Source organism: Lycorma delicatula, chromosome 3 (assembly GCF_047948215.1).
Source record: "Lycorma delicatula isolate Av1 chromosome 3, ASM4794821v1, whole genome shotgun sequence".
NCBI lineage: Eukaryota > Metazoa > Arthropoda > Insecta > Hemiptera > Fulgoridae > Lycorma > Lycorma delicatula.
In genome coordinates this window covers 62,933,032-62,950,057 of record NC_134457.1, presented here as the reverse complement: position 1 = coordinate 62,950,057, position 17,026 = coordinate 62,933,032, and the positions used below count along the sequence as shown (strand labels likewise).

The 17,026-nt window shown below is 29.4% G+C and overlaps 1 protein-coding gene across 1 annotated transcript in view; it reads right to left on the bottom strand.

Annotated features, from left to right (window-relative positions):
• Window positions 1–2,902: 2,902 nt before the first annotated feature.
• Window positions 2,903–17,026, bottom strand: part of LOC142321650 (uncharacterized) — a 28,029-nt gene continuing 13,905 nt past the window's right edge. The window contains exons 6-10 of the mRNA XM_075359912.1: window positions 15,797–15,938; window positions 14,050–14,806; window positions 7,629–8,002; window positions 4,237–4,458; window positions 2,903–3,308 (exon numbers count right to left, since the gene is read on the bottom strand). Coding sequence (XP_075216027.1) covers window positions 3,111–3,308; window positions 4,237–4,458; window positions 7,629–8,002; window positions 14,050–14,806; window positions 15,797–15,938 — 1,693 coding nt within the window. The 3' untranslated portion in view covers window positions 2,903–3,110. The remainder of the gene's footprint in view (window positions 3,309–4,236; window positions 4,459–7,628; window positions 8,003–14,049; window positions 14,807–15,796; window positions 15,939–17,026) is intronic.

The following is a 17,026-nucleotide window of genomic DNA, read 5'->3' as shown; positions in this document are numbered from 1 at the left end:
GGAAAATCAAAGAAAAATTAATAAAATTTGAATACAGTAGAGATAATGAAAACGAACAAACAAAAAATCAGTTCAAAATAGGGTATATCTTTTTTTCTGAAGGAAAAGAAAAAAGTGTTACGTAAAAAATCAGACATCAAAAGAATGTAGAATTGATGAAACTTTATTAAATTTCATAAAGAAGCTATGGGAAGAATGGATTTAACATGATTCTGAAGTGGGGAGCAGCAGCGATTAAAGTGGAAGACTTCCAATTAACCATGGCCAAAAATCTTGCTACTTTTTAATATTTAGAAATTTGTTTACTATAACTTCACACAACTGGTCCCACAATCAACTATTCTTACTTTTAGATTAAATGAAAATGACTTTGATATTGAAAATGGATTTTGATATTATTAAAAGAAAGTAAGCTCTGAACGCTATTCCATTAAATTCTCTTTAATGAGGTGGATTAAACACGCATTAATCCATAGCAATTACTTTGACAAAGAGTACAGTGATATTCAGGAATGGGTTGAGTAACAATTTTGTAATGATGAATTCACAAGTTTATAAAAAAAAAGAATTATCAAAAATAAAATTGTCTATTCTGTACTAGGCGGTTTATGCAATAAAATTTAAACATATATATACACAACACTAGATCAAATAATATGATTTTCTATGTTCTGCCACAATCACAGAATATTAATAATTACACCAAAAAAATATTCAAAAAAGCAACTATCTGTAAATGTGTTACCTATATACTGTGTCATGACAGGAGCTGTACAAGCACCTACCTACGCAGTAAACATGTTTTATATGCTTTTGCATTTAACAGCATTTTTTGTATTACTTTATTAGCTACTTTTAGAATTTTCCTCCAGCTATTATGAATTACAAAAACAACTACACTAAACTTACAGAAACAATGTTTTCATATTGACCAGCTCTGAACTGCAGTCTACATTTAATCTACAGAAAAGAAAGGAAGAGAACTTGGGTCGCAGTTTTATTTAGTTTTATTTGTCTCTACTCCATTCCATGTAAACAGTAACAAATATGTATTAAATCAGGGGTAGAGAGTGTTTGAGCAAAATATATATATCTATAAACAAGATATAAGAGGCTCGGCTTGATAAATTTAGCACACTGGCGTGCTATACGGAAATAAAAGGTACTATCGAGTAGGATGTGGCAACACATTATAACTAAAATCCCCCTTTACAAACCTGCAAAAATGTGTTGAAATCCGTTTATCAGTTTGTATTCAGTAGCAGTTAAAATGGAATCGAGTACGGCCAATATGTCTACATGGTTAAAACAATGCACAGTGATTGAATTTTTTACAGCAAAAAATGTGAACCCTATGAATATTTGTCAGAGTTCAAAAGCAGTTTATGTTAGTGAAACTGTTGACAGGAGTACTGTGAATAGGTGGGCATTGAAATATTACAAATTGCACCTCACAGCAGATGAGTAGTTTCTGCGACTGACAAGAAACATCGAAAGGAAGTGGACAACTTGCTTCAAAGTGACCAGCAAATCACCCAGCAATGCATCACTACTCAGTTAGGCATATCTAAAGAATGAGTAGGCCACATTATTGAGCAATTGGGTTACCGCAAAATCTGGGCATGATAGGTACCGTGCAAACTCTCTGATGGCTCTCCGCAAGCTGAAGTTTGAGCTTATTCTGCATCCGTCATACTCGCCATATTTGGCTCTGTGCGACTTTCACTTATTCCCTCATCTCAAGAGGGATCTCAAAGGTAATCATTACACCATTAACGATGATATGAAGGAAGCTGCGGCCATTTGGATCTGAAAAAGACCGCCAGAAGTTTTCAGTGATGGAATGCAAAGACTTGTCACACGTTGGGAATAGTGTATAAGTGTAAACGGGGATTATATTGAAAAATAAATACTGTATTTTGTAGCTATGATATTATACTTTTTCATTCCAATATCTCTTTTCATTCCCATGCTGCGCATATATGTGCAAAATTTATCAGCCGAGCCTCGTATATGCTTTAAAAATGTAAAATGTATTCTGGATTGACTGGGTTCATGCAGAGCTGTTTTGATAAAAAGGATAATTTATGAGCTAAAAACTACTGTTACTTATCTTTTAACACAATGCTTTCATTCTTCAGTATCACTTTCAAGTAAAAATAAACATTTCTTTTAATTTTACACATTCTTGGTATTTTGTTATTATATTCGTCAACCTCTTCATAAGCACAAAAGCAGTATTTCCACATTATAACTTAAGAACTTAAAGAAGTTTGGAGGCAAAATGCCCAGTTATTTCATAATTAATATTTAACTACTCTCTACCTAATTTCCAGTATATTTTCATATTCTTCTTTTTACTAAAAAGTGCAAGACAGTACACACTAATTAAATATATGTTTGTTCAGTTAGTGCATTTTATGGGACTGATTTCATGGACTGTAATTTATCTATATCTAAGGGTTCTTGCATATTTAATGTAGAATTTATCAATAAACTCATCAAAAAATCTATACACATAATATAATAATTCTTATGAATAATATATAATATTCAAAAATCTATATAGTACCACACTATAATAAAAAAAATGCACAACCATGTAGTTATAAAATACCAAGTTGCTCCCTGCCAAACTGTTTAACTACTAATAATTTGAGCTTTAAAGTTTGTCTCCTTCATTTAAGTACAACGGTCAGTGATATAATCACAGAAACTGGCAGCCAATTACAGTTAACATATTATAATAAGGTTTAGAAATTTATGAGTGATCAAAATGTTGGCTAACTGGTAAGAAAAACAATTCTTAGCATTTAATTGTAATAGAATTGCTTTCAAATTACATGGAATTATACTTAAAGAAATTTTTTTTTGAAACATATGGTTTTCTGTAGAAGTACAATTCATGTATTTTGAAAATCATTTTATTGAAAATGATATATAAATTCATGCAAAAAATGATTATTTATTATTTTTATGGATATGTAGTTATTTTTAGAGTTCACCAACTTCAATCAATATTTCCTCATCTTAAGATAAATTCCTCCATAGAAAACATTTTGATCACTTTTCAATTAACTAGAAGGAACTAATTTATAAATCATTAAATTTTACTGTTTTAGTTCACTCATACATCGTTTCATATAATCATCAAGATGAGAATAGTCAACAAGTGTGTCACGAACAAGTTGTCTCAAAATATCAGACCACTCAGATTCCAATATTCGTAATTTTCTAACAGCTGCACAAGCTTGTTCTACAAGAAAATTCAAATGATGGCGACCTTTTTGTCTTAATGCTATATCCTCCTGCAAAAAATACATGAATGTAATTCATTAAAAAATAATTGCCACACAAAATACGGTTTTAATTCTTATATTGGAAAATTATTTTATTTACAATTTATATAATTTATTACGTTAACTCTTTGCTCATAATTATATTAATTTTATATATAATTTCTATCTTTTTTTATTTAAAATTTAAATGCCATCAACTAATCTAGTCGTTAGCCACTAAAAAATATCGAAAACTTATAATGAACAGCAATCACTGAAATTAATCTCAGTTATTTGTGGCAACCACAAAAATTTAATCAATGCATCTTTGGTCAATGGCACATTTTTTTTTACTTCACACTCTGAAATTTCCACTATACTACTCCATAAGGGATTCCCAGATGTTATGAACTCCCAGATGTAAGGTTCAAAACCTTTATATGGCTATTTAAAATGAATCATAACGTACTTTTTTTTTCTAAATACACTCCTAAATCAAATATAATAATAGTATGTAATAATCTGAAAAAGGTTATACATGTATGGTTCCATTTGTTTAATTCGTACACAAAATCCTGTCTTTAAGGTTCTGTCATAAAGAACTTCCTACCGCTCATGAATTGCCTCATTAAATGTAAATTTAAAAAAACAATAAACATTATTAATGAGAAAAGTAGAAAACACCATAATTTAACTCACAATTAAAATTAGCCTAGTTTTGTACAACAAATTACTATAAATAAAAAGGTCACAACTTGAAAGAGTAAAATTTTAAAAAGTATGAATTTTTAATCTAAATTAATCTTCATTTCTTTCTTAATCTGAACAATAACCAAACAATATCTTGAAAAGAATTTGACAATATCAGTTTATTGCAGGTTAACATTTCCTTAGAACAAATGCGATATTTCAATCAAAACTCAATATATATAAAAAAAATTCATAAGATCTAAATTACCTGAGAAAGATTTCCTCTACGCCACTGAAGTGCTTCTTTAGCAACTACAGTACGAAGAGCTGGATCTGCAGACCACAACCACTGACGAGCACTTTGTTGAGCAGTGTCAAGACGAAGACGACTGAGAAGTGGTTGTAGTAAACTGTCAGGTAATGAGGATAAAACCAAATCACTTAAACCTTCAAATTCCTCTGCGGCTGAACGAATTTCATCTTCTGTCACCTATCAACATATTCATAACTAATATAAACAATTTTTTTTTTTACTCCACTCCTTTTTATACTACTGAAGCCATGTATTAAAACTAAGCTGTCTGAGAAAGGTTCCTTAAGATAATTTTACAATTTCACATTTATTTATATTTCAGTATATTTGTTTGATAAAAATAAAATAAAATCATATAAACAAATATACAGAATTGCGTAATTTAGTTATTGTGAAGCTATTAGTTCTGTGAAGTTGTTTCAAAAGCAAAAAGAGGCCAACCGTGGCATGATCTATTCATTTTTACTAAACAGGTTTTAACAAAAAAATATGATTGATCTGTACCTATTTCACCAGCAAAATTAAAAAATATGAAAGATCTTCTAAAATTCATACCTTCTATGTATCACATTTTATGAAGACCTTCAAAAGTGTGAAAAAGAAACCAATGAGGACAATAATCAGGACAGTAATGATAAAATTTTGGACTATGATTAATAAGAAGACTGATGAACCACTGCCTCGTATCACTAAATAAACACAATTTATTCAACAAGGTTGTAGATTTAGAGTGTTATTTTTATTATTATTATCATCAGCATTGTTAAAAAAGTATCTTGAATATTTTTTAAAAATGTACTGCATAAATAGGTAAAATACAGTACTAGAATGTATTTAAAGTAGTTACTTCCCTGTATGAAATAAAAAAGTATTGTAATCGCAAAAAATTTCATTTTTCAGATTTCAAGGAAATATCCATTTTGACCATCCCTGAATCCATTTTGACTAGTTTCAGCACGATGTCTGTACATACTACGTACGTATGTATCTTGCACAAAAACGATTAGCCATAGAATGTTGAAATTCTTGTATTTAGGATTGCACATCTAGTTGTGCATCTCCCTTTTTGATTGCAATCAACAGGACCAAAAATGTGTATACAGTCAAACCTCTAAATAAAGTGGGGTTTCAATTCTGAAACATTTGGATTTTGGACAAATTTAACAATAAATAATAATTCAATAATAATATTTAAAAAAATTATGAAAAAAATCAGAAATTATTAGTGCAATAAAATTTAATCAGAAGTTAATAAATTAATATATTTAAATTAAAAGTTAAAAAATATATGTATATGAAGTCAAATTTGAACCGATGTGTGCATGGTAATGGATCCGACACATTCTGACTTACACCACATATATACTTGAGCAATGTGAAACAAAATTAATATATAAAATAATAAGGAAATTTAGATATAAGACTTACAGTTTAAAGAGTAATAAAGGGACTTTCACTTTTTATGTTTCATGTAAGATTGCTGAATTAATAATTGTACAACTATTTGATGTTAATAAAGACTAATATTTTACCAATTGTGTAACTGTCCACTTTATTAAAGAATTAGAGGATTGTATCTCGCTTTCAAATGAAATAAGTTTAAATGAAGTGCAGCAAAAAACGTGCATATGTAATTTAATAGGTGTATAAGGAAGTCATGTGATGTCCACATTAGATTTATTTTAATAGTAGTGTATTTAATTTAGTAGTTTGGTGGAATTATGTGATAAAAATAACATAAAGATTATGAAAGTGTGCAGCTATTTTTAATAAAAAGTACATTCTATTAATTAGGTAAAAAATATAATTTATTAGCAACAAGAGATAAATATTAAAAATTAAAAAACATAACTGTCAAAAAAACACACTGTTGTTTAATATAGTATAATTAAGGAGCAGGCGAATGACAATTTTGTATGTTAAAATTTATTTTATATTTATAAATTTATTTCTCTTGTATTTAAAAATTTATCTAAAAAATATATATATATAGCCTATGAAAATGCCAGTAATGTAAGATTTCCAATGCGGTGTCATACATCTTATCGGTTTAGCCACTGAGTTGCTACAGCAGAACATACATACAATTTATTTAAACATATATATGTATACATTTATGCAGCCTATGACACTCCCCATATTGATAGGATTCCAATGCAGGGTCATACATCAAAATCAGTTTGGCCGTTAAGCTACTACGTTGGAACATACATACCCACCCTAAAAACATTAATCTCCTTTTTGGGCAGTAACGCAAAAAGGAGAAAATTAACCTTATAAATGTAGGATGTGTTTTCTATTATTTAAAGTTATTAAACTTTGAGGCTAATTTTCTTAAAATTGTCTTTCTGTTAAATAGCCCACTACTGCACTGACCCCTTCAATTGTTTTATAATTAATTAAATCCAAATAAAATACATTTTTAAAAAGTGAAAAAATGACATCAATTTTTTCATTAAAAAATGGATATTTATATAGAAAACATTTAAATTTTATAGATTATATCCAAAATAAATTAGTAATAACTTAGTGTAAAAAAAATTCAAACCCATATTGGTATTCAAACCATGATTAAGGGTATAACAAAAGAACATCAACACAACTGGCCTTAAGGAAATTATAAACATACGTAAAAATTCACTACATACCCTAGAGAGAAACAATATAATGTCTGTTGAAAAATTCCTGGCTTTTTAAAATAATGCACCAATGTAAAGTGGTAGCTTTGCCTGGCAAGTCGTGCTGTAAACTGGCGTACCTTATCCCACAAATTGCAAAATCCAACTGTGGTTATTATTCATTGAGCTACAGCTGTTTTGTCACATGCATGCAGATTATATTTATTTAAAATGGCTGACTTTCACAAGCAGTGAATCACCTTTAAATTCAGTTTAAAGGAAAACATTTATGGAACTAATGATAAAAATTAATAAAGCATTAATTAATAAAATCCTGTTGGTAATTCATGCGCAAGCTCTGTTATAAATGGTTCAAGAAATTTAACGTCATTTTTCAATCTACTATTATATTTTGACCTTTTCAAGTATGAAGGGTCAAAGTAATTATATTTTTTTATATGAACCATAATTAATCTTGTATTTCCCTTATTTTTTCTTTACAGTCAACTATAATCATTGGTGTCGTACCCATTTTAAATGTAATCATTTTAAAACAATCAGATATTAACCAAAAGTAGTTAGTATGGTAATGATTCACAGCACTACATTGCAGGGCAAGTAAAAATAACATACTGTTAACTGATAAGTAGCTATTATTGTACTACATTTATATAGAATTATGTGCTACTGAACTAAATATTATAGTAAGAAATTTTACGAATTACTTACTTGAAGATCATTAATACTTGTAAGGCCCCAGTGTGATAATCTATAAATAGCATAATTTCTCCAAGCTTTTTCATAAATCGGATTCCCTTCTGGATGAATTGTCAATGATGTCAAGCCTTGTATATCAGCAAGAGCATTAAGTTGGCCCAGAAACTGAATATTTGTATCTTTGAAAAGAAAATGTTCAGCATTTGGAAATCTCTGCTTTAAACGACCCAGAACTGTCGCAAGACTATTAAAGTTAACATAATTAAATCTTACAGTTGTCACATCTCCAGCCTTGATTGGATTCCACGGCCTATCAATGAATCTTAAAGCACCTTGTCCATACACATTAAGAAAACGACCACTGATTTCTACTAAATAATCACCACCTATGAAAAAAGTTAAATAAATGAAAAAATACAAAATACATGAAGTAATTTCTTGAATAAAAATATTAGTTTTATATTACATATCTTTTTTCATTATGCTCCTCCAACACAAAATAAGTAAAAGGAAAAAATGTCTAACCATATTAATTCATCAGTTACTTCTACCTTATGTAGCAGTTGCTAAACCACTTAATAATTAAAACTAAGGATCTCATAAGTATATAAGGGGAGAAAATAAATATGTCAGGTACCCAATAATTATCTGAACAACTATGATATTGAGTAAATAATTTATTTATTAAGATACAAAAACAGGTTGTATGAATTTAGAAACATTAAAACTGAAAGTTTGTTTTACCTATAATCAAAGACATCCAATATGTGCTCCATTAGTAATTTGCAAAATATCCAACTAGTAATCAACTTCATGCCATGTTTGTTGTAACATAGATGTGGATATACAGCTATTAGTTCGAATGCATTAGCAATCATATCCATAAGATCATCAATATTCACTACATTAGTTTTGATGAAACCCTGTAGGAAAATACTATCCTTGATAAAATCCCATAGGAAAAAATCACATGGAGTTATATCTGGTGATCAAGGTGGCCAAGCAATCAGTCCACACAACCATTCCAGCAATTTGGGAATGTGTTGTTGAGGGATTCACGCACTAATAAACCCATATGGTGGTGCTCCATCTTGTTAGAATATGATTTCAGGTTGTAACTCTTCAAGCTGAGGGTAAACAAAGTCTTCTAACAAGTTCAGACATATATTCGCATTAACTGCCTTTTCCACAAAGAAAAAAGTTCCAATCACATAACTGTAAGAAGTCCACACCAAACATTAACTTTTGGGCTATCTTTAATACAGTTAAATTTGACGTGTGTGTTCTCTGATCCCCATACTTGAATGTTCTGAGAGTTCACTTTTCCAGACATGTGAAATGTAGCCTAATCTGAGAACAAAACTTTTTTAAAGTAACAATCATCATTTTCAATTCTTTCAATCATTTCCACAGCAAATTCCTTTCTAGCAGTGAGATCTTGTAGTGTAATGTGCTGCAATATTTGTATTTTATAAGGATGTAATTTTAATCATTTCTTCAAAATATAGTGAATGGTAGATAATGGAAGATTTAACTCATGCAATGCACTCTGGGTTGACTTCCCAGGGCTACGAACAAAAGACTGACGAATGATCTCCTTTTTTTTTATCTGATGTTCTAGACCTGCCTGCACCCTTCTTATGTTCAAAAGTGCCAGTTCTTTTAAATTTATCACACCATGAACAAATACTTGATCTAGAGGGTGGTTCTAAGTTATACTGAGTTCTAAATTGCATCAAACTTGTATGTCTGATTTTGTTTCAATAAACCATTCTACACTTTGTGCTTTCATTTGTGGATTCATGGTGACTGACAAATGTGAATATGTATGCAATCACAATGCTATCTAGTATTTCTTGAGGGAAACTTTATGAGTCACCTGTTAAAGAGAGCCCAGCCATTCATTAATAGGACTATTACTTTCTTTCTAATATGACATCTAAGTTGTTCAGATAATTCTTGGACAACCGGTATTACACTTTGCTTAAGATATTGCCGTAGTAGCAGAAATTGTACAGAACCACAATGATCAATGAGAAAAAAAAGGAAATAATGAGTAAGGAATATGATTTGAGGGTAAAAAAAAGCCTAATTAATGGTATGCAGTAAAATAGAAGCTGGACACTCACAAATTGCAGTAAATGTAAAAATATTGAAGAAGTAAAGAAATTTATTCATTTATTGAGTATATAGCAGTGATGGCCAAAGCAAAAATGACATAATTTTATGATAAATCAGGTAAAACAATCAATCAATTCAAGGAAGAATTTGTTAACAAGATTTAACTGGAAACTCAGAAGAGATTATTACAAATTAATGTCTAGAGAATAGCTTTTTTCACAAATAGAAATGGATAACAGGAAAAGAAAAAATCCTTTGAAATGTGGTGCTGTAAAATACGCATTATGTAGAATAATGTGGTGCTAAAGATAAAGCGGTGGGATGAAGGGACTAATGAGAAGTTCTGAGAAGCGGAAAGATAAAAAATATTGAAAAATTTATTAAATTTATTAAATTATATGAATTACTGATCAAACCACAGAAAGGCATGATAGTATAATAAAATTAATAACAGAAGGGTACTTTGAAAAGAAGAGATCTAAAGGGAGACCGAAACTGATATTTTTACAACTATAAAAAGTATGGATTGTGAAAGCTAACTGACTGCAGCTTTGAAAGCTGCTGTCAACCAATCTGAAGATTGACACCATAAAGAATTAAAACTGACACAAAATGAGTGACAATTGAGACAGTAAATTATGATACAATTCTCCCTTTTGATTGGTGTTTTACTATTTCATGGAGCATTCTTCTAAATTCTTCCAAAAAGATTGTTAGCAAGTCCTGAATGAGAAATAATCTGAATTATTTGCCTGATCATCAGATCTTAGCACAAACTTTGAAAATGTTAAATGGGTGATGCCAGTCATAAAAAGATTTGCTGAGAATTTTCATCATCCCATATTTGAAATTGTTAGTCAGGTGCGAGTTTGATCCAAAGCAACATTTAAAAAAAAATTGTTTCCAGTGTATCTACAGCTGTATCTCTAACTTTGAAACAAAATACTACTTATTACTAAACATGTCATGTTCATAATTGCAAAACACATAATTGAATAATTAATCAGCAAATCATTCAGTAAATTTTTGTAAATTGTTCTTGTGCATTTCTCTGCTATTTTATTTCAATAACTATTTTAACGCAATTAATTATTTATAATAGTTTCATACTGTACAAGGTGTGTTCAAAAAGTACCAAGAATTTTTGTTTTTTGGAAAGAATTTTATTTATTTGTCTATATTAATATTATCCCCTTCAAAATAGTCTCCATTAGATATTGTACATATGCCAGCCACTTTTTCCAATCCCCAAAACACTTCTGGAACTTGATCTTTGGAATAGTGTTTAGCTCTTTCAGCGATTCACTTTTAATCTCATCTATGCTTGTAAAACGACAGTCCTTTAAGATTCTCTTGATTCTTGGGAATAGAAAAATGTCATATAGGACCATGTCTGGCGAATATGGTGGCTGGGTTATTATTATAGTGTTGTTTTTGACTAAAAATTGATGAACAAGCAATGAAATATGAGCAGGCGCATTATTGTGGTGCAAAAGCCATGAATTGTTTCGCCACAAATTCAGGTGTTTTTTTCAAATTGCTTCACGCAAACTGTATTGAACTTGTAGGTAATACTCCTTATTGATTGTTTGACCTGCGGCAAGAACTCATGATGCACTATGCTGTTAAAATCAAAGAACACGGTGAGCATAACCTTCACATTTGACCATACTTGTCAAGCTTTTTTGTCTTGGTGATCTAGAATGCCTCCACTGGGATGACTGAGCCTTAGTTTTGACATCTATCCATAAACCCATGTTTCATCACCTGTTATGACACATTTCAGTAGTTCTGCATAGTTGTAGTTCATTGTTGACTTCATTTAGTAACTCCTGAGCAACTTCCATTTGCTGCTGCTTTTGCTCGAAATTCAACAATTTTGGAACAAATTTTGCTCACTGTTTCATACCCAAAACATCTGAAACAATTTCATGGCATGAGCCAATTCACATCCCAACATCGTCAGCGACTTCTCTGATTGTGATTTGGCAATCATTCATAATCATTTTTTTCACGTTTTCCATGCTTTCATCGGTTGATGTGCTGGGGTTTCTGGGGCACTCGTCATCTTCAACGTCTTCATGACCTTCTTGAAAACACTTATACCACTCGTAAACCCTTGCTTTACTCATAGCAGACTCACCAAAAGCAATATTTAACATTTTTAAAACATTGCTACACTTTATTCCATTCTTATAGCAATATTTAATATAAATTCTCTGATCCATTATTTATACAAATAAAAAAATCGTTGATTGTACCAAAACATGTGTTATAATTTTGACAGCTGATAACAGACTAAACATCCAATATGGTTAAAGATTTACAGATACTTCAGAAATGTTTACAAATACAACAACGAAAAAATCCTGAGAATCAAACTAATAAAGCCCGTAAAATTTCAAAATTCTCATTACTTTTTCAACACACCTCGTATATATTCAGTTATATAGAGTGTATTGTGCCAATTCCCACAATATTTCCAGTCTTTCATAAAAATTTTATCATTTTATTTACTGTTTTCTCTAGTATCTTAGAAAGAATAGAGAAAACACCCAGTGGTATAGTTTTGCACTGCATTCCTTTTTGAGTTGAACATTTCAGTTTCAGAAACTATAGCATAATATTAAGTATTATATACCTATCCTGGTTAACTGGTACTGTTTCAACTATTTCTAAGGTGGTCATAAATGATTTCTGAAGAAATTAACTGAAGCTAAACATAATAGATAAGAAAAATGGTTGACTATTATTGTTTTATAAAATTACAAAATGAATTCCCTTCTTTCTATTTTATTTTGTGATATGTTATAAGATATGTTTACTGAATGATTTGACATCAATACTTAAAATATTTTCTGTTTGTTAGTTTACTTTCATTACTTGCTGATTACTGAAAGACATACATATATTCTGTTAGTTATTTATAAATTGAATAAGCATTGTTATATGAAACACTGAAATTATGATTCATAGTTTACTTACAACCATATGTCTAGGACAGAATCTCAAAATCACCTTTTAGACATATGTCTAAAAGGTGATTTTATATCCTGTAACCATTTCCTATTTTATCTAAGAAAAATGAGTATCTATAGATCTTTCAGTACAACCTATTTGAAATGAAAATGCAGGTGTGAGAACCTTTACTATATTTCCCTTATTGGCATTCTCCCTCAACTTCTTTTAACACAACAAATTCCAAAACATATTTTTCATTACAATACAGAATTTTTTTTTACTATTATAAATAAAGTGATAAAAAAATAGTAATTTATAAAAGAAACCACACTTTTTAAAATTAAATTTTATTTATTATAACGACTAATAAAAGATTAAAATCTCCTGTTAAAAAATTATTAAAACTGTCATTAAACACTTATTTGATACATTAATTATAGTTTGAAACAAATTACAACATATGTTCATAAGTTTTTATGAAACAGTAGTAGTACTTTCCATATTACATGAGTCCAACCAAACAAAAATTAAAATGGAAACGATTTATTATAAATGTATTTTTTATTTATTATTATCAATTAAAACTTTAGACAGAAAATATAAAGAACACAGAGAGATAAACATAATTCTAAAACCACAACAAGGTTTAATTTTTAAAATGTGAATATTTACATGCATTATCATTGTATAATAATAATAAGTAATAAATTTGATCAAAATATGAATATTTAAGAAAACTATTCTAAGCTCTTTAAAATAACATAGCAAACTAATTCAGATACAAATTTTTGCCATTACTGTTTTTGACAAGAAAAAGTGTTATCATATACATTAAATATAACAGCCTAAATATAAACAATGGCATTATATTTTAATCTACTAATAACAGTTACAAAAAAGGAAAACTGTTAACTACAGATGTTTATTAAATTAGAGATGACATCTCATATCTTAATAATATATATCTCATGAAGTATATATAGTTAATAAGGTGGAATTTGAGCCAGTATCTCTATAAAACAGTGACCAAAATCATTAAACAAATATCTATTTAATAAAGCAACTACTCTTATGGAATGAAAAAAGGCAATAACATTTCATAATACAGACCTAATAACCTAATATAATCAATATAAGCAGCATGAGAGGGGAATAAGCAGGACTGGAAGGGTAGGTTTGGAGAGGAAGAGCTTGACCTTCAACTGCCAACCAATTTCAAAAGAATCATAGCACTGGTTTTATATTCAACAACACAAAAAAACTTAAAAAATTTTTATTATGACTGAATGGATTTCCATTCAAGAAACATTCCACATGAAATAAATATTACTGAAAAAAAAGTTTATTTTACCTTGTTCTCTAATTTTTCCAGGGTTTTGTGAAGCTTTTGTTTTTGGCTTACTTGTCTGTGGCCTATAACTGTGCGTATGGCATTTATGATTATGATTAGGAGGAGTTTTTCGTTGAATTGGGTTACTTGATGCTACATTAGCACTTTTAGTACATCTCTGAACATCTACATTTTCATGATTATTAATAGCCTGCCATTCTTCACTAACATCAGACTCTCCACCACTACTGGTATCTGATGGTAAAGAACTTAATGAACTATCAACAACTGGCTCTACACTAGAAACAGTTTCAGGTGCTTCTACTTGTTTTGAAGTTTCTTCGGGTGAAGTAGTGACAAGAGGTCCCAAAATTGGCGGCAATCTAAAATATTCTAATGTTTCTTGGTGAAATTGTGTAATATTAGTTTTATCAACCCCTTGAGATAAAGTTCTTCTCCTAGAATATTCAGCTCTTTTTAGTTCAGCTCTCTCAGGAATACGAACAGCTCTAGCAGATAAAGGTGATTCTTGAATTTCTAGTTCACTCTCATCACTCCTTATGTCTTTAAGAGATGAACTCATTTGTCTAGTAACAAATGTTTTAGTTGTCTGTGACCGTAACAGTTCCCAGTTTGTCCTGGCATTGTAAATTACTTCATCACGCTTGTTGTCAATAGCAGCAGAAGCAACTCTAGCTCCAATATTAGAGAAAGTGGAATTAGAGGATTCTTTATTCAATCTCCAAGCCATTGCTGCTTTCCTAACTTGATCCGTAACCTTAAAAAATAAAATAATAATTATACAAGAAAACTAAATCTATCAAAACTAATGACTAAGATTTAAACTCTGTATCAATATGATCATAATAATAATAATAAAATTTTAGTTTTCAATAAAAAAGATTCTTAACCATAAAAAAATGTACTTATAATTTACTTTACTTAAATAATCTGTTTTAATTAATTTTATCCCGTTAAGATAAATACCACTAAAGATGGTAAATGAATTGTCTTTTATTTTAATATTAAAATTTTTTAATATTCTGTGTTATAAGATGTAGTAGAAATATTGTGACACTGAAAACTATAACATAATAAAGACTGTTAGTTATGAATTTACATTAGTTCAACAAAAACCACCACACCATCAGATTTATTATGGAAACTCTTTTCTTCAGTTTCATAAATAGAGGTACAATGAGCTAATAGACAATGTAATAGTTGATTTCAGTAAAATAATTTCATAACCGTCTACCTGCTCATAGAAACTCTCACAGAATTAAAGAAGAGAGCTTTTGCTAGATTATTTAAGTAAATACACATGAAGGTAACAGACATCAACTTAGATATACTTCCTTAATATTAAACGAATACATAGTTTCTCTCTAAAGGACCCAAAGAATAAATAATATATAAAAACAACCAGCTAAAAAACAAAAATGGATAAAGAAATAAAATTTAAAAAAATCCAGGATCGTCCATTTTGCTTTTGCTTTACCATTTTGCATCATCTTTTGTGAAAGAATTTAATACTTATTTAATGCTTATTTATTACAGTTTATATGTTTACTCTACTCTGTTAGAAGATCCTCATAGTTCCTCAAGTTCCTCATAGAGCAATGCTTTTTATTTTGTTAAAAAAGGCTTTTACTACATCATGACAACAATGCTCGCAGCTATGTATCACTTCTAATTTTTCCCAATTATGCTCTCTTTTTTAATATGAACATTTACAAATATTTTTATCATACATAAAATATATAAATACCTGCATGTGACTTAGTAACTGAAGTTGAGGAAGATATGAAACCAAAAATGAAGCACAATCACCACCAAGAGCTACTGGATTGCCATCTATACTTATTTCTCTTATTTGAACTGATTTAACAATACTGCTCATATCTTCAACACTAAAAAAAAAAATAAAATACCTTGTAATTAATATTAATGGATTAGATTAAAATAGAGATTAACAACATAAAATTAATACGAATTAGATCATAAAAATCACAGGCAATTGTTATGAAATATTCTCAAAGAATTGCAAAGTATAGCAACAAAAATTAACTAAACCCTGATTGTGGTTATTAAGTACACCCTAACCACCATAACCATAAATTTGTCACAACAAAAAATTAGCATTATACAGTTATAGAACAGTGCTTACAAAATTCCAATTATTATTTTTGTCAGTTTTCTTTATTTAAAACATTTTTATTCTACATATTTTGTTAAATTATTATGTACATCTAGCTATAAATGATTTCATAAGTACTCCCTTAAATACAGGCAGTTTAAACAGTTCTGAAAAGCTCAGACAGTTGCATTTGCAGGCTAGTTCCCTGTTATAACAATATTCCCACAGGTATTCAATTGTTATCCATCCAAAAATTACCAAAGGCAAAATTAATTATATTTATAATTTTTTAGAAAAGCAACTACCAAACTTCAATGCTAAAATATAATTCAGAAAGTTAAAATCACTTTTATAGCTGCCAATGTTGTTTAAAAATTAAGATTATCATAATATGCCTTGACTTATATATATTTTCATGTGTATAAAACATCACATATACGTGCACATAATTCAAACTAAAGACATCAACAACATTTTTTTATTTTTTAATTAATTCTGAATTAAAATCTAAAAAACATCCAAAAATCTAAAACAGATATTTCGGTTTTCCTAACTAAAATTTGTTTCTACTAAAATCATTCAAAAGATTCAGGCTGTATTCAAGCTTTTATTATTTAAATATTGCTTATTGAAAGTGTTAAATCATAGCTTTTTTTTTATTTGTTTTACCTCCGGGTCTACAGTCAAGCAATTCATTCCGCAGAGGATGAGATGAATGTTTTGTAGCGTGTGTGAAAAATGCCATGCCTGACCAGGATTAGGACCTCCGGGTGAAAGGCCGAGATGCTACCACTCGCACCTCAGCCTTTCACCCGATCATAGCTTAAAAAATCAATAGCTTAAAAAGAAAAAATACTTAAT